This window comes from Meles meles, chromosome 20 (genome assembly GCF_922984935.1).
Source record: "Meles meles chromosome 20, mMelMel3.1 paternal haplotype, whole genome shotgun sequence".
Classification (NCBI taxonomy): domain Eukaryota; kingdom Metazoa; phylum Chordata; class Mammalia; order Carnivora; family Mustelidae; genus Meles; species Meles meles.
Window position 1 is genome coordinate 3,244,720 of NC_060085.1, and position 23,312 is coordinate 3,268,031.

The window sequence follows — 23,312 nt, forward strand, 5'->3', positions numbered from 1 at the left end:
GGTGCCCTGGCCCTCGCCCCTGCCTTGGCCCCCAACTCCGTTCTGCTTACTCCATCCGCCCTGGTCTCCAGTCCCAGGAGAGGCCTCCGACACTTTGTCGTGCCTGGTGTTGAACCGCCCCCCCCACCCCCCGCCTCCCATACCCGGGCTGAGCTGGGTACCCCCTACTCTCCAGCGTCCTTCAAGGTCACCTCCTCGGGGAGCTCCTCTCTGATCCCAGTGACCCTGAGATGCTCTCAGCGCCCTGTACCGTTCCTTCCAGGCAGATTTCTCAGGTTAAGGTAAAATGGTGTGGGTGTGATACTTTCTGTAACACTGACCTTCCTCCACCAGGCTGAGCTGGGTGGGGGCCAGGCGCTGGCCTGTCCCCTCAGTGTGCCCAGCGTTAAGGCACCACCAGTGACCAGTACATGATCGCTGACTGCACCTGGGGACATGGAGTGGGGAGCCCTGCCTTGGGAACCAGCGCAGCCACAGGTACCCCCCCCGCCCGGCGGGCTCCTGGGGAGGCGACACCTACCTGGAGCTGGTAAGGTTTTCCGGCCCGGATCAGCTGGGAGACGAGGAAGTTTGTGTGGAAAAAGTGCACGTTCTCATCCAGGAAGCCGTGCAGGATGAGCAAGCGGTTGGGCCTGGAAGACAAGGCTGGGTGAGGGCCTGAGGCGGGACCCTCTGCTCGGCCCAGCCCTAGCGGCAGGCAGGGCGGCAGATCGGCAATGCGCCATGGGCAGAACTGAAAGCCTCAAAGCTGGGCGTCCGACAAGCAGGGCTGAAGACCCCCCACTTCCTTCCAGGCAAGGAGCGGAGCGGCACAGGGAAGCTTCTAGAACAGTGCTGCCCCACAGCACTGCAGGGCGATGGAATGTTCTAGACCTGCCCTTCCCAACCACCATCATCACCACATGCAGCTACTGAGCACTTAAAATGTGGCAGGAGTGGCCAAGAGCCTGTCATTTTAAAAAATTAGATTCTTTTTTTTTTTTTTTTCCAGTGAGGAAGGGGAGGGACGGAAGGAGAGGGCAAGAGAGCCTTGAGCGGGCTCTCCGAGACCTCACGAGCCTGGCGATCGTGACCTGAGCTGAAATCAAGAGTCGGACACTTAACAACTGAGCCAGCCAGGCGCCCCTACAAGTTTGATTTTTAAACATAATTTATTGAGGTGAAATCTACAAAACATCAAACTCCCTCATGTCAAACTGAACGCTTCCGGGGCATTTGGTGGATTCACGATGTTGGGGAGCAGCAGGTCTATCCAGCTCCAGCAGAGCCCCCCGCCATTAGCGGTCTCCCCTGACCCCTGCCAACCAGACAGTCCACGTCTGTCCCGTTGGAGTTACTCTGTCAGTGGCTCTGAACCCACGGGAACTGACATTCGGGGGCCGCATGGGGGGCTCCTGGCTCCCGGACCGGACGGCACAGGCCCAGAGCACTGGGTTTTCGAGCTCGGCTGTCCCCAGGCGTCCCCAGAGAGCCCGGGCCGCACTCCAGCCCACGGAGATCGGCCTCACCAGGAGAGGGGGAGGGGGGCCCAGGCGGGGCCGGCCTGCACGGAGAGCCCAGCATGGAAGCAGGGGCCCAGGGAAGTGGTTGACCAGACGGAGTCGCACCAGACGGCGGCAACACCACGCTTCCCTTCAGAGAAAGAGGCCGATGGCGAAGCATCACATGGTATATGCCTTAGCCGGTCCCACGGGCCCGGATGTTACAACCGTGGGCACCCGTGTCCCGAGCCACTGCATGTCCAAGTCCACAAAACAGGCCGATCTGGTTCAGGACCAGGCGACCGCCCCACAGCTCGCCCCGTGCTTGGGGAGTGAGGGAGGCCTGCGCGTGCAAAGCAGCAGGACTCTAGAGCCTTCTTTCCGTCATTCTGAGGGCAGGCCCGGGCCTCCTCCCTCCCAGGGCACCCTGGGTGCCGGCCTGCTTCCGTGAGCAGCAGTGACATGGGGAGGGCTCAAGGGGGTGTGAGGTGGCCGCAGAGAGGGAGGCCTAGGGCCCGCCAGAGAACAGCGCCGATGCGGGAGGCGCCGCGGCCGGCCTGCCCTAGCAATGGCAGGGGCCAGGGAGGGGTAGCAGGAGCAATGGGGGCGTTGGCGCCCGCAAGGCTGGGGCAGTGGGGGCCTTACTCGTTGGGCAGCTTCTCCACGTGCAGAGCTACAGAACCCGCCTCGTAGCCCAGCTGGTTGTTCTCCGGGACATCCATGTAGCGCTCAGTGTAGCCCGTGTCGTAGGCCATCCACACCGTGACCGGGGCACCCGCGATGGCCACCTGAGGGCCACAGTGGACAGAGCGGGGTCAGGGAGACAGAGACAGAGAGAGAAGCAGAGGGAGAGGACAGGAGAGGAGAGAGAGACACACACACATGGGTCAGGTTTCAGGAGCCCTCGCTCGCCTGCTGGCGGTCCCGGGGCCTCCCCCGAAGGACGTAAGGAGCGGGCATGCACACGGGGGGGCTGGCGGGGAGGGGCCCTCAGACCGTGCGTCCCCCGCGGATCGTGCGTTGTCGAGGGAGGGCAGGTGAGCTGAACGAGTGCGTTCAGGCCGGGATCGGCCCCTCCCTGGTCCCACTGCCTTCCTGCCTCCTCCTCCTCATCGCCGCCCCGCGGTGCCCGGACAGTGCCGCCGGCCTGGGCCCCTCCCCCGACGCTCTTCACACCGTGCCCCACCTCTGCCCATCCGAGGCCGGGGTCCCGGGCTCAGCCTCCCACAGAGAGCTGCTGGCGGGGTTTTGTGCAGCCGGACGCCATCCTGGGGTCAGCAGTGGCGGGCAATGAGGAGGGGGGCTCGGCCCCATGGGGCTGCTGCGGGGAGAAACAGCCACGTGGCAAGGCCCCTGCCGAGACGCCTCTCCGGGGGGGCGGGCTCCGAGGGGGCACAGGCGGGTGCCCGCAACCAGGAGGGGGACGGGGCGGGACCCACCTTGAACACTTGGGGCTTATGGATCAGCCCCATGAGCGAGAGGAAGCCTCCGTACGACCACCCGTGGATGGCAACTCGGCTCAGGTCGATGAAGCCGTACTTCTCCGCCACAAACTGCAGGCCCTCCACCTGGTCCTCGATCTCCACCTGGCCCTGGAGGACGAGGCCGGGCACCTCTCAGAGGCCTCCTTCCGTGTGTGTGCCCTGCTGTCCCACCTCTGTCCCGTGTGGACCAGCAGCTCCAGAAGCTACTCCTTTCTCCAGACCCTGTTCCAGCCCGCTCTCGGGGGGGGGGGGGGGGGGGGGGGGGCGGGGTGAGGGTCAGATGGGCCCAGCTTCTGTCCTGCCCTGCCACCTCCTGGCTGACCCGGAGACAGTCCCGTCTCCCCTTCTGGGCCTCAGTTTCCTCATCCCAAAACTAGGACGTCAACGCGAACAGGACCACTTTGCAGTGGGCGCGAGGAGGAAATGAGGTGGTGAGCGTCCTGCGCTGAGGCCTCGACCATGCTAAGTAAGGCTCGGTGGACGGCGGCAGTCATCGCCGTCGTCTTCCTCATCACCACGACCGCCTCACCGCCGTCACCACCCTCCACCACCGTCTCCGTCCTCACCGCCGCCGCCACCGCCGTTCCCACCACCACCACCGTCTCCGTCCTCACCGCCATCATTCCCGCATCACCTCTATCTCCATCGCGATCACCAGTATCCCCCTGTGAGCACCATCGGCTCCATCCTCCGCACCTCCGCCACCATCACCGCCACCATCTCCATCCTCACCGCCATCACCATCGTTCCCATCAACACTACTGTCCCCGTTTTCCGCACCACCATTCCCATCATCACCACCGCCTTCTCATCACCTCCACCACCATCGCCATCCTCCCCACCACCATCTCCATCATCATCATCATCATCACCGTCATCACCGTCATCTCCATCACCACCATCACCGTCACCGTCATCACCGTCATCACCGTCACCACCATCATCACCATCACCGTCATCATCATCACCGTCATCACCATCATCACCGTCATCACCATCACCGTCATCACCATCATCACCGTCATCACCATCACCGTCATCACCATCATCACCGTCATCACCATCACCGTCATCACCATCATCACCGTCATCATCACCGTCATCACCATCACCACCGTCATCACCACCACTTCTATAGCCACCAGTCCCCGGCTGGTCCAGCCATTGGGACTTCCTGCTGACGGGGCCTACACTGATATGTTTGGCTCATCTGGGCCTCAGGCACTGGGACGGGTGGATCTCTGTCTCCCCGTGGGGTGCGGCTCAAAGCACAGCATCAGAGTGGACATTCTCCTTGGTTCCAAAAGGCTTCCCTACTAATCCTGGCATCCTGGCTGGGACTGCCCCGAGAAGGTGTTCCAGAGCTGCCCCCGGGGCCCCAGGGCTCCCCTCACCACACAGGGAAGGCCCCGAGAACTGTGAAGACATGTTACCATTTGGTTTTTCAGGGCCCCTTCGAACCGAAGCCCTCGCTGACACGAGCCCCTGCCGTCGATCACAACCACAGCGTAGCCCAGGGACGCCAGCGTGTTGAGCCGCAAATACTTGATTCCTTTGAAGGAGTTATTCACCAGCTGCACCTGTGAGGGGAGAGCGGGGAGGGGACGTGGAGCTTTAGGGTGAGTGGCGAGGACTCCAGTATGACGTGCCAGGCAGGAAGGGCTGCATGGGCCAGAGGGGACGGGCCCGGGGCCGGGGCCTCACAGCCTCATCGGGGCTGGCGCGCTTTGCTGTGAAGGCTGTGGACGGCCCTGGAAGGCTTCTAGTTATGGGGGAGTAGAAGCCCAGGCGGGGGCCCCCTCCACCAAGCCTGCGCTTGAGACGGGCTCCCTCCCCAGCCCTTCCCTGGGCTCAGTCCCTGATTTTTGCAGCCCCGTTCTGCCCCCTCTCTATCCGCAGTTTTCTCCAAACAGACAAACCCCGGTGCTGTTCTCGGACTAACTTGACGTAAAACAGTCCCTCACTTTGGCGCTACTGATGTTTGCTGCCTTACGGGTCCCTGGCCTAGGGGGGGACCGTGTCGGCTACTGCGGGGCACTGACCGTCCCAGGCCCCCACCATAGCTCTGATGACTACACGTGTTCCTGGGGATCCCCAAATGTTCCCTGGGGGACAGAACACCCCCAGATGAGCAACTGCCATCTCACACGGACCCAAATGCCAGTCTGCCTGCCTAGACCTGTCTCATCCCCTTCTCAGAGAGCAGGGCGCAGGGCCCATGGTCACCTCTGTCCCCAAGTATGTGACCACGGGTGACAGTGGGTCACAGCTGGGCAGGTGGGCCAGATGGACACCTGGGGACTCGGGGGGTTCCCAGAGGGTCAAGGGAGCACCAGCAGGTGAAAGGGGAAGGGACTTACATGAGAAGGTGGGGTGTACAGACACCCAGAGGCAGGGGAACAAGGGCCCCCAAGGACCCTGGGCGGTCAGGGGGGCTGCGGCCCCCTCACACGAACCCTCCTTCTGACCTGGCTGGCACCTGAGTCCTCGCATGAAGGAGGAGGGGTGTGGGCAGCAGGCTGACACCAACCTGGGGGCCTCCATACACGAAGAGGACCGTGGGGTGCTTCTTCCCAGGCTGCACGGCGTGGGGCTTGTAGATCATGCCGTAGAGCCGCACGTCTGACCGCGTGTGGAAATGGAAGATTTCTGGGGGCACGTAATCCGGGGGGCAGCCTGCGGAGACAGAGCGGCTGTGGCTTCGCGGGCCGGCGGGCACCAGGGAGGCACAGATGGCAGAAACCCACACTCTGCGGCCCGGCCCTTGGCTGTGGCGGGGGATGGGAGGCGCCCCGTCTTCTGGGCTTCCTGATGGTTTAAATCAGAATCCGAGGGCCCCAAAGGACTCTGGCCCCACGAGTGTGCGCGTGGCAGGCTGTGGTCCCCCAGGACACTTGCTGATCTGATCTGTGGGGGTGGCCACGCCTCTGCGGTCTGAGTGAAGACCAGTGCTATTGTCTGCTCTGACTGTCCCCTGCAGTGCCGCCATGCGACCCTGGTTTTCCAACCATGACAGTGAGGCAACTGTCCTTCTTTACGATGACCTTGAAAGTTTATTTAGGTAAATAGAGAAAGTCAACTAAAAAAAATACGTCAGTGGTCATGGAGGCTGGAAGGCAGCAAGTGCTTTCTGTAAAGGCTCAGACGATGAGGACTTCTGTCTCTGTGGCTTAACTACATGGCTTGGTGTCACAGCCTTAGTGTGGCTACGGATAGTCCCTAAATGCCCAGGAGTGGCTGGGCTTGGTGCACAGGCCGTGTTCGCCCACTTCTCATGGAGGGGAGCTACAAACATGGCAAGCCTGGCAATTTCCGGACGTGGTACCTCATGTCAGGGCTGGGCACCAGGACGCGGGACTTCCCACTGTTGTCCCTCTTGCTGTGCTGGGTGTCTTGGTAATAAGACACATCCTTCCCTCAGTTTCATCTCTAACACCGGCCCAACACCCGGCCCAGGTTTCCTGCACTGTCGCATTCTGCGGTAACGTGGGGAGAGTCAGACTGAGTGACCTACTGGCTGGAGACTTCTCACTGGGTCCCGGAGGGTGATGACCTAACAAGACGCCTTCCAGCCCACAAAACACCCCACAAACGCCGGCGATCCTTATTTCCTACAGTGTTCTAGTAATCTAGCCAGTGGCAAATCTGGGGTCAGGGAACGGTGTCCCTTTTAGTGTGTGATCCCCATGGGCTAGGTGCTGTCCAGAGTGTTGTTTTCATCCTACAGATTGCCTGCCGTGGGACCGTTTCATAGAGAAGGGACACATTTGAGGGAGAATGACTACAGTTCTGCAGCCAGCAAACAATCTGGGGTCACCTAAGCAGAGTCCGGGCCACCCCTTAAGCTCCTAGGCAAATGGCTAAGTTGCCTCCTGTCCCCCAAGGCTGCGCTCGTGCCTGACCCCCAGCTCCTTGGAGACAGCAGCCCGAGGGGATGAGGATGCCCCACGCGGGGACCCCCAGGTCTGGCAACTGGTCGCTCTGTGCGATGTTAACCGCAGTGCGGAAACTAGAGACTGGCCCAAGTGGCAGGGTGCACGGGGCAGGCGGGGTCACTGGTAATGGCCAGTGATGAGCTCTCAGGGCCCCTGGGCCCCTCGCTGCCTCGAAGCTGCCAGAACAGCCCTCCCTCGCCAGGGTCACCTCACAGGGCTGCATTCCATTTTACAGACAGGCAAGCGGAGGCTCCCAGGGATGGCGGGTACGGGGAGCCGTGGCCAGGGTCCCCAGGGATGTGGGGGCTACTCACTGGCCGCCTCCATCATGCTGGCCCAGAAGTGGGGCTGCTTGTGCAGAGGGTCGTCGTCGGGGCCGCTGAGTTTATAGACGTGCACGCAGGGCGGGGTGCCCACGCTGCTGTAGTGGCTGACGAACATGTCGAAGTTCTGCGGGCAGGACGGGGCGCTGAGCACCGCAACACGCGCGTCCTTCCCGACCTCCCCGGCCGCTTTGGCTCCCCCGCCCCCGTCAGCCACCAGCCTATTCACTGTCTTTGCCCTGTGCGCTCACTCCTTTAAACTTCGAAACTCTTCCTCACGGGAGCTGGGCGCTAGTACCATCGGCCCCATTTCACAGATATGCCAACTGAGGCCCAGAGGAATCTGTCCCCTGGTCAGGGACCCCAACACCCCCACCCCAGTGGTAACTGACAGACCCAGGCTCATACCCAGACCCTTCTGACGCCAGAGCCTGCTCATGGTGCTGGTTCTATAGCACCTGGACCGGAAGCAGACCTGGGCACGATCACTGCCTGGTATTCTAGAACGTTCTGACAGGCGAAGGGTGCGTGCCAGAGTGGTGCCCTCAGGCACATCGAGGGAGGGCCCACCTGGCTCATGGAGCAGCTGTGGGAGAAGCCGGGAGCGGTGAGGCGCACGATCTCGCCCGCCGTCTCGTAGCTGACCACGTACAGGTGGTGCTCCAGGGGCGTGTCCTTCGTACCTTGGAAGTACACCAGCTTCGTCTCCTCGTTGACCCAGATCTGTGGGGGCACAGGGGCTCCTCGTGAAGCAGCCCCAGGCCGGGCCTCGGACTTCCCGTGCCTTTGCCCCTGCGGTGGCTGGGGGAGGGATGCGGGCCCTTCTCCTGCCCCCCACAGGGAGGACCCCGAGTTCTGTGGCTGGGACGTTTGTTCTCTCCCCAGCGGGCTGCAGCACACCGGCCGGAGAGGAGCGAGCTGGGAGAGAAGCGCCTCTCGGGCCTGGAGGGAAAGGGGCGAACCATGCGACCCCACGTAGACTTGAAACTGGAACCCCGACCCCAGACAGCCCCTTCTGGGCATGCCCAGAGCTGCGAGGGCGGAGCAGAGGGCACAGTGCCTGGGGCAGAGGCTGAGAGAGGGGCTGGGCCTGTGCCCGAGGGCCCATCTATCCCTGGAGCCCTGGTCCCCGGGGGTCAGCCCACCCCTCTGACCCAGGCACTCCGGGCTAAGAAGCGGCACCTGCTTCCTGGGTGAACCTGGGTGTGGTGTTTAGGTGATGAGGCCTGGGGAGAGCGGGAAGGAATTCTGCTCTGGGGATGCTCTAGGGCCAGCCCGGCAACACGGGGGGCAAACACTTAAAGGTGTGTTCTCTGAGGCAGCGACTCTGCTCCGGGGACCTGCCCCTGGGGGCTCCGCCTGGGGGGCGACTTCAAGTGGGAGGACAGACATGCTGTGTTCTTAATGTTCAAAAAGGACGATGACTTGAATGTCCAAAATGACAAATGGGTTTCAAAATGACGACACACTTCTCTGCAGCCCATAAAACCATATTTTCTTGAAGAAAACAAAAACACCCCAACTCCTCCAAATCCTCTAAAATAATGTCCTGTGGAGGGGCGCGCGGCGGGCTTAGCTGGAGCAATGGGCCATTCTCGATCTCGGGGTTGTGGGTTCGAGCCCATGCTGGGTGCAGAGATGGCTTAAGTAAGTCTTTAAAGAACAAAAAACCCCAATGTCTCGTGGACACGTGTGCACACAGAAACACTCTGCTGGGGTTTTCACCACGGTTGGCCACCTCCGAGGGGATGAGGCTTCGGGAGCCTGAGGGGGTGGGGTGGGGAGTTAGGGGACCCCTAATGTTGGGTTACTCAGAACGGTCCAGTTTGTACAACAGACACTGACGTATCCTTTGCTGCCGTCCTTTTCAAATAAATGCGGGTTTTCTAGAAACAGAGCATGTCGCTGGAAAACCCCCAGCCACGTGCAGTCACCAGCCAGTTTTGTCACCAGGACCACGGGAGAAGATGCACACACGGAAGGAGGCGCTCCCCAGGCGCCTGGATCTCCGTCACCCCCAAGGCCCCCGAATAGCGCAGACAGCTCGGACCCGCGCTCTGCTGGTGCGCACAGCCTCTGGAGGGGACGTGAGAGGCCAGTCCTTCCCTTTGTAACCTCGAACGTGCTGCTGCTGTGGTGTCCGTGAGATGTCAGCTAACAATCAAAATCAAAATAAAAAGCTGCGTAGCTTTTTTTTTTTAAACTGTCTGGGTAAAAACCCAGGCATGCGAGGGCCTGCAAGGCATACAGGGCGGCAAAAGGGGAAAATTCCGGCCGGCAGGGCTGCCAGACGCGATGCTGGGGGCTTTGGGTTTCTTTAAAGCAGGGTCCTCATCAGGGCAGTCCTGCCCTCTCCTCTCCTGGGGACATGTAGCAACCTCTGGGGACACCTGTGGCTGTCACAGCTGGGATGAATGGGGCCGGGGAGGCTCTCAGTGCCCAGGACGCCTCGATGTGAGCAGTCCTGAGGGGGAGGGACCGGGGGCGCAGGGACACCTCTGAGCAAGAATCCACCAGAGCAGAGCGAACGAGGAGGCAACCTTCAGCCTTCTGGTACCCTAACCTCCAACTCGCCTCACATACGGGAGGTGAGCATGATCGCCACCTACGGGAGGTGAGCATGAGATCTGACCCCTTGCTTCTGGTCCGCGTCAGGGTGTGCCACCTGGACCTACCGCTGTCCCTCCTCGTGGGCTCACTCAAGTGTGTACTGACCCCTATTTCCCCTGCATGAGCAGCTCCGGGACGCACACACGTCCGGACGCATGCTAACGTCTCTCGTGTCTGTCTTTGGTCCAGGAAACATTTATGCTGGTGTGAGGTAGGGATCCGAGAAGTCTGATTAAGAGCTCACGCCGTAAAATTTGGAATTTTGTAGAATTGGACCCTGGTGAAGAAGCTCTCCTCAGAGGCAAGTCTTGCCGCGTTTTTATGCTCGTTCACTTGGGCGAGTGGAAGGTACACCACTTCTCTGCAGCTGCATCTTTGTCCCCAAACCTCCCAGGGACAGACACTGGGGCAGGGCCCACTGGATGCTGGATGCTGCAGGACAATCCCACGGTAGGCAGAGTGTCTCGTCAAGTGCTCTCCCAGGGAGAGGTGATTTCATGGAGCAGGAGAAGGCTACGGGAATGCAGCAGGTGCACAGAGCGGCCCCCACATCCCGGACTGGGCTTGTCTCCAGCTGGCCAGAGCCCTGTGGCCCTGGGCGTGCCGGAGCAGTGGACGGAGCTGAGTGGAGCAGAGCAGGAGGCAGGCGCAGCCAGGAGGGAGAGAAGCCACAGGCACACAGGTCTGCAGGGAAGCTGGAGCGAGCATACGCATGTGTCTATGCACTCGTGCGCGTACAAGCGTGCGTGCGGGGCAGACGGGGAGGGTTGCAAAGAGATTCTGGTACCTTGGAGCCGTGCCTTGCCAAAACCTCCCATTCACCGCTAGTCAGCGCGATCTCCTCCTTGATGGGGCATTTAAATTCATCTGGAAGTAAGGAAAGGAAGAGGTGAAGGGGGCCCCAGGCAGGCGTGAAGGGGACTCAAAGGCCCTGAGCCCAAATTCCACTTGAGCGAACTTGTCTCAGAGCCCCGTGCAAGCCGGGCCAGGTGGGAGACGAGAGTGAGCTGGCTGAGCCCCAGCCACGGGACAGAGCAGGGACCCGCCACGGAGGCTGTGTGCAGGTTCCAGCATCTCCCAGGGAAAACCAGACAGCTGTGTTCGTATTGGAAGCACGGGTTTTAGAACCCCGCAGAGGCCAAACCATCAACTTCTGGGCTTGCGACCTGTGACCTCTCAGCACAGGTCTGGACCGTGGAGAACCAGATTTGGTTAAAACCACAATGGCTGAGGGGCGCCGGGGTGGCTCAGTGGGTTGAGCGTCTGCCTTCAGCTCAGGTCATGATCTCAGGGTCCTGGGATCGGGTCCCCCATCCGGCTCCCTGCTTCTCCCTCTGGGAGTCTGCTTCTCCCTCTGCTGCTCCCCGCTTGTGCACGCGCTCTTTCTCTAACGAATTAAAAAAAATCTTTAAAAACAAACAAATAAAAAAAAAACCACTTTGGCTGAGCAAAGTCTCGGCTGAGTTCTTATGACGTACTTTTTGGATTTTGGGGGGCAGATCTCACTTTTGAATTTCCGCCAGGTAAATAATTACGGGAAGCCTGCTGGCCCGCACTCCAATTTATTGAGACAGTTTACAAGCGATGGCTGTTTCGTTCTGGACAGCTGGGGTCTGGGAGGGAGAAAGGCTCCTCCTGTGTCCCTCACTCCCATGGAGGCTGGACACAGCCGACTGGTCACTCGTCCAGATCTTTTGCTTTTTAATCTGGAAAGCTTCGCCAGTTTGCGTGTCGCCCTGGCACAGAGGCCCCGCTCATCTTCTCTGTATCGGTCCAGCTCTAGCGGGTGCTGCTGGGGAGGGCGCTCATTCACATCTTACCGGGGCCGTTCTCAGTGGCGCTTACAGAAGGGGCAGGGGCAGCAAAGCCGCACGGGACTACCGTTAAGAGCCCTGCTTCTGCGCCGTCCTCCTGCCCCGCTGGGAGGACCCGGGGTGCTCCCCCCTTGTGGCCATAGTCACTCGGCCCTCCGGGTGCAAGCCAGCAGCTTTCTGTGGAAGGGCTGCCGACCATGCCCACTCGGCCCTCTCTCTCTCTCTCTCTCTCAAGGGGTCCTCTGCCACAAAGGACACCCCGTGCAGTCCAGACACACCGCTCCTGCCGGTGCTGTTCCCGCGTCTTGCCGGTCCTCCAGGCTCCTGACCCTCCTCCTCCTCCCGCAGGCCCACCCATGGCACCTCTAACGAACTCATGCCTTTTGGTCCAAAGGGACCAAGGTCTCGCCTTCTCGGCCATCCAGTTGGCACCTAGTGGGACTGAGCCACATGCCGGGAAGTGCAAGCGGGGAGGGCAGGTGGGAAACCTGGGGCACCCACCACAGAGGCCGGAGGGGCACCTGCCACGAGCTCCACCCCGCGGCGACCAGAGGCTGTGACAAGGATGTGCCCCTTGAGGCCTCCAGAGGTAAGATGAGGTGGTCCGGCCAAGTCAGACAGACAAACGGAAAAGCACAATACCGGAGAGCCACCGAAAAAGCCGCCTTGGAGATGGCCTAGCCAGCCTGTGCTGGCTGCAGTACACCCCAGGTGACAGCGGAGGTAACACCCTGAGAGAGCAGTTGCTCTTCTGTCCCTGTCTTACTCGACCCCCATCAGCTTGTGGCCTCCCTGTTCCTGCCCCTGGCTCGGCTCCCGAGACCTAGCGCTCTCCGAGCCCCGTGCGGCACTGCCTCGGGCTTGCTGGCGGGCCGCCTCTCAACCGTGGGCTCCCCGGGGCGATCTGGCCCTGGGGGACACAGGGCGATGCCTGGGGACATCTGGGGCTGTCATGATCCTGGGTGCTCCTGGCACTGAGTGGGTGGGGGTCAGGCAGCACTGCTCAGAGCCCGGGACGCCCCCACTGAGGACAAGCTGACCCAGGATCCGTAGTGCTCGTGGGGGAGAGCCTGAGGGGCCCTGGGCTGGCTCGAGCCCACACTGCTTCCCCGCCCAGACCCAGCCTTTTGGTGCTCCGTCCTGTCCCAGGGCCGAGACACCGTCTGTGTGAGGATGTCCACACGCCCACTGCACATGCGTTCTGCTCCCCGGAACTTGGGGCATGTGGACCTGCCCGCGCAGCACGGCCACTCTGGGCACTGCCACGAGAACATATCCAAACCCCAACTAGACGTTTCCCTCCTAAAACTGTCCCTCCCAGGTCTTCCTGTCTCACACTGACTCTCCAAAATCCCGCCAGGCACCTGTGTCTTTCCTCCTTCTCTGTCTCTCCATCCCATCCACCACCACACCGCGGTGACTCGGAGGTCAAAGTTCATCCAGTATCAAATCCACCTGGGTCAGTCCAGCCTGCTGCCATGACCCATCCCTGTGACCTCTCCTTGCCCCTCAGCTGTACCCCACACAGCAACACTAGGAATGGCTTTAAACTGATATAAGATCAATGATAAAAGCCCAAGTCCTCCCTGAGGCCCCCGACACCCCACACCAGCCGCCCTGTCCCCTCTCTGCCCTTCCCTCCTCTGTCTCTCCCCCTCGCTCCCTCTGCTCCAGCCACAACGGTCTCTTCTCTGCTCTTCCAACACATCAGGCAGCTACTGCCCCAGGACCCTTGCACAGGCTGTGCCCTCAACCTGGAATGATCTGTGGGGTTGTCTCTGCCACCTGTTCCAGGTCTCTGCTCCATAACGCACTATCCACAGATGCCCCCTGACCTCCCATCCTAGAAAGCAAGCCCCTCACTCTCCAGCCGCCTGTCCTGCTGCGTCTGCCACCACGCTCATTACTCTCCATTGTTTTTGGACTCTTGCCCACGTCTTCCACTAAAGAGCTCCGTAAGAGCAGGGATTTTCCTTTCTCTCTGTGTAATCACACCCCTGGCACCTAGAGCAGGGCTTGGCCACATTCCCTATCAAGGGCCAGACAGCCCGTATTCTCAGCTTTGCAAGCTCGAGGGCACACTGCTGTCACACTACTCAACTCTGTCACCGCAGCATGAAATCAGCCACAGACACTCTGTAAAAGAATGAGCGTGACCATGTGCCGATAAAACTTTATTTACAAAAGTAAATGGTGGGCCGGATTTGATCCGTGGCAGTGGTGCGCTAACCCCTGGTGCGAGATGGGCCTGGTGCGTAGCAGGTACGGCACAGATAACACTGACTAAATGAACGGCTGCCTCTAATAACCTCGCCAGGCTGTGAGGGATGCTCGGGAAAGGCGGGCTTTTTCCTCATACTGCCCCTCCCTCATGGGACTGGTCACAGGGTGGGGTCAGTGAGTAAGCAGTGCCCTGAGCCACAGACGGCTGCCTGGGTGAGCGGTGGTGTTAGTCGGGCTTTGCTCACCTTCCCCAGGGCTGAGAGGCTCACTCCAGTCGTAGCCGCTGGGCTTTAAGATGGCGGTGACCTTGTACAAGTGGCAGAAGCCAGTCTTGCACTCGTTGGCACGGATGAAGCACAGCTCATCCTCTCCCTCTGACTGGGGGAAGGGATAGAAGATGTCATGAACCTGTCCGGGAAGGGGAGAGAAGAGGCATGAGAAGGTGGGGCTCTGAGAGTTGGCTGGTCTCGTGTGGAGGACAAACCCGGCCCCCCGGGGACCCGCGTCTGCCCCAGCCCTGCCCCACCGGGGATCTGGGGCCCGGGCGGGGCGCACACCCGGCAGCTCCCCGCCCTTACATTGATCCACACATCGGTGACCTCCTCATACACGACGTGCGGCTGGACGTGCCTGGGCACTGCTCTGGCGAAGGCCGACCGCTCCTCCGCATTCTCGGTGACGGGGATGAACAGGGCCGGGGGCAGCAGGACGAGCTGAAGCCGCTGCTGGGGCCGATCCAGGAACATAGCCCAGGCACTGAGAGAGCAAGGAGGAGAGACGGTGAAGGCCTCAGGGCCCAGCAGGGGGAAGCTGGGTGACAGACGCCTCCCTCCCCAAATTTAGGTGGGCCCAGAGCCGTTCCTCCTTTGCTAACATACTGCGCCCTTGACCTAGTGAGCCCGTAGCATGCAAAGGTTTCCTGGCCAGCACATGCCGCCAGGGGGGCCCTGGGGTGACGGGGCTCTATAACCCCAGTGTTCTGGAAACATGCCGTGTGTCATCAGACCTTAGAGCAGCATTTCGAAAACGTCTGCCGTGCTCGCTTCGGCAGCACATATACTAAAATTGGATCGAAAACGTCTGCCAATTTCTGCCACATACATGGCTCTTTACTTCCCATTTTGCTCCGAACAAACAATGTTCTTTCGTTCTTTCTCTTTGGGGGAAATAAATTGTTTATTCTGTTGAATAATGTGAATCCTTAAGAACCTGAGATGGAAGCGAACGGCAACTTAAAAAAAATCCTGTTGGTTGGGGTTCAGGCAGCTGGCTGGCTCGGCCGGTGGAGAGGGCGGCTCTCGATCTCGGGGTCAGGAGTTCCAGCCCCGCGCCGGTGTAGATCGTTTAAAAAATCCGGTTTGGAGCTCCTTTGTCATTATGTTCTATGCTCAGAACAGCTGCTTTGGTAGGGGCGCCTGGGGGCTCAGTGGGTTAAGCCACTGCCTTCCGCTCAGGTCATGACCTCAGGGTCCTGGGATGGAGCCCCGCATTGGGCTCTCTGCTCAGCGGGGAGCCTGCTTCCTCCTCTCTCTGCCTGCCTCTCTGCCTGCTTGTGATCTGTCTGTCAAATAAATAAAATCTTTAAAAAAAAAAAAAAAAAGGGGCGCCTGGGTGGCTCGGTGGGTTAAGCCTCTGCCTTCAGCTCAGGTCATGATCTCAGGGTTCTGGGATCGAGCCCCACGTCGGGCTCTCTGCTCAGCAGGAAGCCTGCTTCCCCCACTCTCTCTGCCTGCCTCTCTGCCTACTTGTGATCACTCTCTCTCTCTCTGTCAAATAAATAAATAAGATTTAAAAAAAAAAAAAAGGCTGCTTTGGAACAGAACTTCGAAAAACCATTTTCTGTGCTCTTTCCAACTGTAAATGGACAGGTTTGCAACGGCGGCCCGTTAGTCCCGCGGGTGGGAAACCTGGACCCGGCGTGAAGAGACAGCAACAGAGACCACGCCGGCGAGGGACGCCACGGGGACGTGTGCACCCACGAGAGCCTGCAGCCTGCCAACAGCGCCCAGCCTCCGGCCAGGCTCTGAGCTGCGCGTGCGGCCGGAGGAGGGCACTATGTCTAGCAAAGGGCCCGCGGGCAGACAGCCCCACTCTCTGGGCCACGCGCTTTCTCGGGCAATGGCCAGTCCCGCCGACTGAGCATGAAAGCCACTGTAGACGATCCGTACACAAAGGAGTGTGGCCGTGCGCCCAGAAAACCTGATTTATGGGCACTGAAACGTGCCTTTCGTATCCCTTTCATGTGCGATGAAATGCTCTCTGCCTTCAGTATTTTTTTTTTTTACCCCGTTCATTCAGAAGCACGAAAGCTGTTCTCGGCTCATGCGCCGAACAAAACCAGGCACGGGGCCGGATGGGGCCCGCGGGCAGCGGTCTACGGCCCTGTTCAGAGAGGCGTGTCCTCGCTGTGGCAGGACGGTCACCACGTGAGCGACAGGGAGAGCCCTCCGTGTCCTGCCGGCGACACTCACTACTTGCCGTCCCGGGTCCACCCGGCCCTGGCGATGTACTCCACCTTGGGGAAGAGCGTGCTGAACGGCTGCACCAGCTCCTTCTCCTGCGCGGCCACGATCTAAAAGGGCAAGCAGAGTCGGGTCACACTCTGACCTGCCCACACGCTGCCCAGACAGAGGCGGGCGCTTCCGGAGCAGACACGGTGTCCCCCGAACCCGTGTCGGAGTCCTGACTCCTGGCGCCTCCGAATGGGGCCGGATTCCGAAAGAGGGTGGTCGCCGCGGTCATCGGTCTAAGTGGTACCGGAACAGGGTGGCCCTAATCCCAGAAAAGGGGTGGTCTCTGTTCTATATGGGGGAGGTGTGGGCTCCGGGGCCGCACAGGCAGCGATGGCTCCTGCAGGGAGAAGGCGGCCGTCCACAAGGCAAGCAGAGACGCTGGGAACAGCCTCTCCCTCACCACCTAGGGAAGGGCCAGCCCTGCCCACATCACCCTATCAGACTCTCAGCCTCCAGAGCTGGGAGACCATACACTTTTGTTGTTTAAGCCCCCAGGACGTGGTACTCAGTTACGGACAGCCAGTAGGCTGGAACCAAAGGGGTTCTGGTCTGGACTGTGACCGCAGAGCCGGGCAGCCCTGGGTGACAGGGACCTGCAGACGCTGCAGCTTCCTGGAGGCGCGGGGTTGGGGGTGGGGGGCATGGCCTCCAGAGGGCCTAGGAGAGAAAGGCAGGCAGGGCCTCAGCGTGGCCCCTGCCCCGGCATCCTCCCAGCGCCTGGTCCCCAGCGGGCACCAGCCACGCCCACCTCAGGACCCGGCTCGCCTGCCGGGCCAGGCACCCCCTGCAAGAGCTGGGAGAGGCTGCACCAAGCCAGCTGGTGTCAGGTGTGTCCCGTCTGCCAGAACATTCGGGGGAAGAGCAGAGGAAGGGTTGGGTTAGGGCCACATCATTTCAAAACCAAATCATGAAAATAAGTGTATCTTCCGGTTTGTTCTGAAACCTCAAACGAGAAGTCATTCTGACGGGGCGCCTGGGGGGCTCAGTGGGTTAAGCGTCTGTCTTCGGCTCAGGTCATTATCCCAGGGTCCTGGGATCGAGCCCCGCTTCGGGCTCTCTGCTCAGTGGGAATCCTGCTTCCCCCTCTCTCTTTCCCTGCCTCTCTGCCTACTTGTGATCTCTGTCAAATAAATAAATAAAATCTTTAAAAAAAAAAAAACAAAACAGAAGTCATTCTGACAAAAATGTGCAAGAGTGTCCTCAGCTTGTCTGCATGCTCTAAACTCTGGCGTGGGGATATTTCCCTTTCCAGGCCCCGCATCCTTCACGATCATGGACTCTCCTGCCCTCCAGGCTGTGGGGTCCTGACCAAGTGCTCCCTGGGTGATGCAGACACTTGTCCTGACCCCAGGTGACAGAGAGAAGCGCACAGAGCACTGAAAGGTTCCATCGAGTTCTACGTGAGGATCTGCCCAAGTGCTGGGGGGTGGAAGGGGGAGTGGCCGGGTCAGAGAGAGAGTCCCCCAGATGACCACCCAACGGAGCTCTCTGTTCTGGAAACCCTCACGGGACCTTCTGCTCAAAGGAGCTCATCAGCACGGCCACCTCGTGTGGAAATGGGGGAGGCCGGGCTCACCGCTCCTGAGACCGAGGCTCAGGCAGTGCTCTGTCGGGTTCAGTGGCCACGGAGAGTCCCTGCCCTCGGAAAGAAGTCGTGGCCTTGCTGATGCTACCCAACTGTCCACCCAGCTCCAACACTTCCCTCAGCCCCTCCTCTCCTCGACCCAGAAGCTTCTCCTGGGCACCCTGGCCACTCTCACCTTGCCCCGGCCATCAGTCTGAAACTCGGCCAGCTTCAAGGCGATCTTGGGATTCTTGCTGCCTGCAGAAATGAGAGGGAGGTGAGTCCACCAGGCGTCGCCCACGAGGGCTCAGAGCAGGCGTCTGGGGTGCAGGTGCAGGGCGGTGCCCCAGCAAGGCCAAGGCCACAAAGCCCATGTGGAAGGGAGGGGCAAAAAGGGACCGGGTGTCCAAAGGTCCCTACGTGGGTGCGTGAGTCATCCCTCTCATCCAGGCACAAAGTCCCTCGGGCAGGCCCCCCTGACTTTGGACCTGGACCTTGTTCCCGACAGTGCTGTGACAACTGTCTTTCCCACTTAAGAACATGAGCCTGGGGCGCCGGGGGGGGGTCAGTGGGTTAAGCCGCTGCCTTCGGCTCGGGTCATGATCTCAGGGTCCTGGGATCGAGCCCCACATCGGGCTCTCTGCTCAGCGGGGAGCCTGCTTCCTCCTCTCTCTGCCTGCCTCTCTGCCTACTTGTGATCTCTCTCTCTGTGTCAAAAAAAAATAAAAAGGAAAAGAAAAAGAACATGTGCAGGGGTGGGGAAGGCAGGTCGTGCGGGGACAGGGACATAAGGAGCACGCCTCCCTGCCTCGGAGAGCTTGACAGGTGGTGGCCGAGACAGGACACAACTGCAACAGAACCATCAACGACACAGAAATGAGGCCTGTCCCCCACGAGCTGTCGGGAGGCAGGTGACTGACTGGTTGGGATGACCAAACGGCACTTTCCAGAGGAGCGCTGGGGCCAGGCTCCAGCTGCTTCTGCCGCCAGTCCCAAATCTGGCCTGCACGGCCCCAGCGCCTAGCCGGGGGCATCTGAGTGTCCGCTCTCCCGCCAGCCCCGCGGTGAGAGGGGGCACGGGGAAGCTGCCGTCTCTCACTTGCAGCAGGGGTTGCAGACGCCACTGGAAGGCTCTATCGAGCACGACACGTAACAAGTGCTCGCCACATGCTTCCGGGGAGGTCAAAACCGACCAGAACCTGGCCGGAGTGTGTGATGTGTGCAGATCACTTAAGTATTTTTAAAGAATTCAAAGAATGTTTAAGGGTAGGCTGTTTCCTGGAGAAATCGGGATTTTTGGTCTCTTGAAAAACGGAGCAGACTTGAGTCTGTGTTCTCACGATATGACAAGGGTCTGACATGACTTTGGATGGGGCCTGCGCCACTCCCGCCCCCCCCCCCCCCCGCCCGGTCTCCTGAGCCCCGGGGCAGAGCGGGTACCATCCATCACAGCCCTGGCCCTGCCATTGTTCTCGACCCCTGCCTGCTTCTCTGGGTCCCGTGGGGCATCCCGGCCGGGGAATGCCTCCTCTGCGAGGCTCAGACCGCTGCCCTGCGCCCTCACCTGTCCTGGGGTATCGGTAGGAGTCCGTCTTCCTTTCTTCTAGTGCGGGTGAAGGCACGTGAATGACCTCCACCTCCGACTCATCAACCTCCTCGTACAGGATCCGGAGCGTCTTGCAGCCGTCTGAACCTGGGACGGGGTAGCAGAGGCTGCTGGGGGTACCCCGCACCGTGGCTGCCGCCCCCCGCCCTTCTCCTCCACCCTCGGGCCACTCAGCTCCACGATGGCAGGGCCTGGATCGAGACCATAAGGCTTAGGGCTAGGACCCCGGGTCCCCAGCTTACTAGACCATGACCCCTGTCACGTCTCATCCAGGGGCCCGTTTCCTGGCCCTGACAAGGGGGATGACAAGGGAGCGGTACCAGCACACAGTGTCATGGGAGGTGGCCCTATGGGGGTCTTACGGGCTGAACCTCGTCTGCACTGAAGTCCTGCACGGGGAGCCCCCAGAACCTCAGAATGGGGCTGGACTGGGGGACAGGGCTTTAGAGAAGCGACCAAGTTAAGACGAGGTCATCAGGATGGCCCTGAACCAATGGGACTGGCGACCTCGTAACAAGGGATGAGGCCACAGACACGCAGAGGGACGAGCATGTAGGGACGCGGGGAGAAGACAGCCGTGTGCTCGCCAAGCAGGGCGGCCTCGGGAGTAGCCGGCCCTGCCCATGCCCTGACCCCTGGCCCCCACCTCCAGGACGGCGACAATAAAGGCTGCTGCTGAGCTAGCCCGTCCGTGGGGCTTTGCTCCGACATGGGGCACGGCTCCAGAAGGCTTAGGATAAAAACCATGACAAGAAGCGCATGAATCACCGGGTGGTGACAGCTCAGACTGGAATGTGGGCCTGGGTGCTGACGTCACAGGGAGGGACCCCGTCTATAGTTTCCAGTACCCTCATCTACAACTCCCGACAGATGGACCAGCGCTGCCTCCAGAACCAGCAGCCTGGCCCCACCCAGCGGAGCCCCGGACGGGCTGCAGGGCTGGCCTGAGGCCCCGTGGTTTGGGGGCCGCTCAAAGCCAGCGCCCAGGACTTCTTTGTCCGCTCCGCAGGGAGGATTCCTGGCCCTCAAACTCAGGCACTCTTGTGTTGCTGTGGCCCAAGAAAAGCCCTGTTCCTCCAAGGAAGAGAGAACAGCGGTGACCGTGGCTGTGGGGTCTGGCAGAGGGACATCCCGGGGCGGGGGGGCTGATGGCTACAGCATTTGGGGGACTCCCTTAAAGGCATTTTTGAGCTCTGCCAGCAGAGCAGAGAGGACCTGTGAGACCACCGAGGCCAGTGGATCTCAGCTAGGGACTGTCCTGTGTGGTTGTTGCAGGACGTTGAACTCGAGTGACACGTCGTAGAGGCCAGGGACGCTGCTCAACACGCCACAGTGGCCCAGAAGGCCCTGGTGACAGGAGCATGAGGGAGACAGCCTGCCCTTGGCCGGTGCCACGTCTTACTGCCCAGAAGAAAGCGGTACCAGGCTTCTGGCCCGCAGGGAGTCATGGGCTGAATGACCAAGCGCAGGGCCCTTGTTCCCGAGGCACGGGCCACAGGGGCGCGTGACGACCGCGGGCCAGGCAGAAGGAGAGGGCCCGGCGTTGGCCCCGTTAGCGGCAAGCCCGCCCGGCTCCCTGCGGTCTCTGCGCACCTCTGGTGCCTCTCTGATGCCAGCGACCCCTCCTTTTCCTGGGAGCCGACTTCAATTTGCGTGGTGGTGGCTGCTCTCCAACATGGGATTCAGTGTCTTGCTTCTACTGACGCTTAGGACTGTGAAGTCTTCCTTTTCAGTCAGCGTAAGAATGAGGTGAGCTGAACCCAGGGCAGCAGAGTGTGGCGGACAGGGCTCTGTCACGGCCCCGCGCCCCGCTGAACCTCCCTGAGGCTCCAAGGCCACGGAGAAGGCAACCAGCAGCACACCCGGGTCTGACGCTACTGGCGCACCTCCCAGAAGCAGGTCCCCCACCCTCCGAAGACGGGTCTTGCTGGACTGAATAGCAGTAGCGAGACAGCCCCACAGTGTGTGGACAGAGAAAGAGAGACGCTAGGACCCGTGATCTGGCTTCCTCCAGAAGCTGCTGGCAAAACCCATCAAGACTAAAGCCGCGTGCAGCTTGGGCTCAGCTCTCTCACTGGCAGGATTTGGGACCCTCGGCGCAGCTGACCTTGGGGGCCGGATCAGTCTCGGTGGGCAGGGCCGACCTGGCCACTGCAGGACGCTGAGCAGCAGCCCCAGTCCCTCTCGACTCGAAACCCGCAGCCCCCGGGCAGGACAATGACAAACGTCCCCAGGCGCCACCCAGTGTCTCCTGGGAGCAGCACTGTGCCCGGTTAAGAACCACTGAGAACCTCCCAGAAGGTCAGGAGAAATATACCAAGATGCTCGCTGTGCCACTGTTTAGAACACAAAGCAAAAGGAAAACCAAAACCTCGAAACAACTGAAGAGTCTGTCCATGTAGAACTAATTTAAACCTACGGTGGCCCATCCACGCCCCAGGGACAGTTACTGTCATGCTAGTCCCCCGTGTGCAGACTGCAATGCCCCCCAAATTCAAATGTCAAATCCTATCCCAAGGTGATGAACCACTTGGGGCCGTGGGGTCCGATCAGAGCAGTGCAAATGGCCTGGGACGCGAACACTGCTAGGAAGGCAGTGAGGTTTGCTTTAGGCGACAAGAACAGAGCACAGACAAGCAGGCGGACAGGGAAGTAGGTGCCTACCCTCCCAGGAGGCCGCAGGGCACCACCAGTAGCCAGTGAACCGGTCGAATTCTTCCTGGATGACAAAGGTGGCCACGCCTGCAGACCTGGGGTCATCGAGGACGCTGGGCGAGCCTGGATGGGGAGGGAGCCGGATGGGGTAAGGAACATAGGGCAGAGCAGGCCTTTGCCCCCAAGCACTGTGGACATTTGGGGCCGGAACATCCTACAGGTGAGGGCGTCAGGCGCACTGAGGGGTTGACCTGCATCCCAGCACCCACCCGTTCCATTCTAGAAGCGTCCTCAATCAGCCGGGACAGCTAACGTCGTCTCTGGACGTGGCCAGTGTCCAAGCTGCCTGGGCTGAGCAGCTTTGGTTTAGAGAGAGGGTGCTGGGGCTGTGGGGGTAGGACGGGGGCATGTGACTGGAGGCCACAGCCAGCACAGAGTCCCACACGTGTGCTGGAGGATGAGGTCACTCCTGGGGAGCAGGGGGTGAGGGGATAATCCAGGAAGCATGTGAGGTCCGAGCCGACCGGGCGGAGTTAAATGGGAGGGCCCGCGTGAGCAGAGAGGCAGAATAAGTGCCTGGTGGGGGCCACAGGCCACTGGGACCGACTGCTGCAGAGGAAGCCATAAGCCAAGCTGGTGGCCTTCCCGTGGGGCCAGAGCAGGCCGCAGCAGGACCACACAGGAGGGCAAACTGGGCCGGCAGGGTCCATGCTGCTTGGGGCACGGGGATGATGGATGGGAACGGGGGCCGCTCTAGGAGCTGTGCTGGGGGCCGTGACGGCCATCCACATGGGTGCTCTGGGTCCCCGCCACCTCCCCCACCCTGGCCAGGAGCGCGCCCCCCTCCCCCTCCTGGCCTCACCTCTGTGGCAGAAGGTCAGTCGCCGCTCCTCGCCTGTCTCGATGTTGGCCACCCACAGGTCATTGCTGTTGATGAAGGAGAAGAAGGCGGGGTCGGCAGGGCAGATCTTGGGGTCCATCCGGGGCCCGGTGCATTGGGTCTTGATTTCCAGGGGCTTCATGGGGGACACCTGGGGACACAGAGGCCCGGCTCAGGGGAACCGGAGGTTGCCCAGCCCCCCCGACTCCACCCGCGGCCAGTGG

The 23,312-nt window shown here is 60.8% G+C and overlaps 1 protein-coding gene and 1 non-coding gene across 3 annotated transcripts in view; both read right to left on the reverse strand.

Annotated features, from left to right (window-relative positions):
• The window catches only part of DPP9 (dipeptidyl peptidase 9), a 39,205-nt gene that overhangs the window by 3,003 nt on the left and 12,890 nt on the right, over positions 1 to 23,312 (reverse strand). The window contains exons 7-21 of one of the 2 annotated variants that reach the window (XM_045989977.1): positions 23,071 to 23,239; positions 22,218 to 22,331; positions 19,512 to 19,640; positions 18,144 to 18,205; positions 16,342 to 16,442; positions 14,449 to 14,626; positions 14,116 to 14,278; positions 10,621 to 10,700; positions 7,794 to 7,946; positions 7,215 to 7,350; positions 5,496 to 5,641; positions 4,399 to 4,545; positions 2,921 to 3,073; positions 2,127 to 2,269; positions 521 to 632 (exon numbers count right to left, since the gene is read on the reverse strand). In XM_045989977.1, the coding sequence (XP_045845933.1) occupies positions 521 to 632; positions 2,127 to 2,269; positions 2,921 to 3,073; positions 4,399 to 4,545; positions 5,496 to 5,641; positions 7,215 to 7,350; positions 7,794 to 7,946; positions 10,621 to 10,700; positions 14,116 to 14,278; positions 14,449 to 14,626; positions 16,342 to 16,442; positions 18,144 to 18,205; positions 19,512 to 19,640; positions 22,218 to 22,331; positions 23,071 to 23,239 (1,986 nt within the window). Of the gene's footprint in view, positions 1 to 520; positions 633 to 2,126; positions 2,270 to 2,667; positions 2,803 to 2,920; positions 3,074 to 4,398; positions 4,546 to 5,495; positions 5,642 to 7,214; positions 7,351 to 7,793; positions 7,947 to 10,620; positions 10,701 to 14,115; positions 14,279 to 14,448; positions 14,627 to 16,341; positions 16,443 to 18,143; positions 18,206 to 19,511; positions 19,641 to 22,217; positions 22,332 to 23,070; positions 23,240 to 23,312 lie in introns of those variants that run through there. The other variant, XM_045989978.1, reaches the window with a different exon arrangement.
• On the reverse strand, positions 11,534 to 11,638 carry LOC123933293. Its single transcript, XR_006816542.1, has one exon. It is a non-coding gene; the product is annotated as a U6 spliceosomal RNA (small nuclear RNA).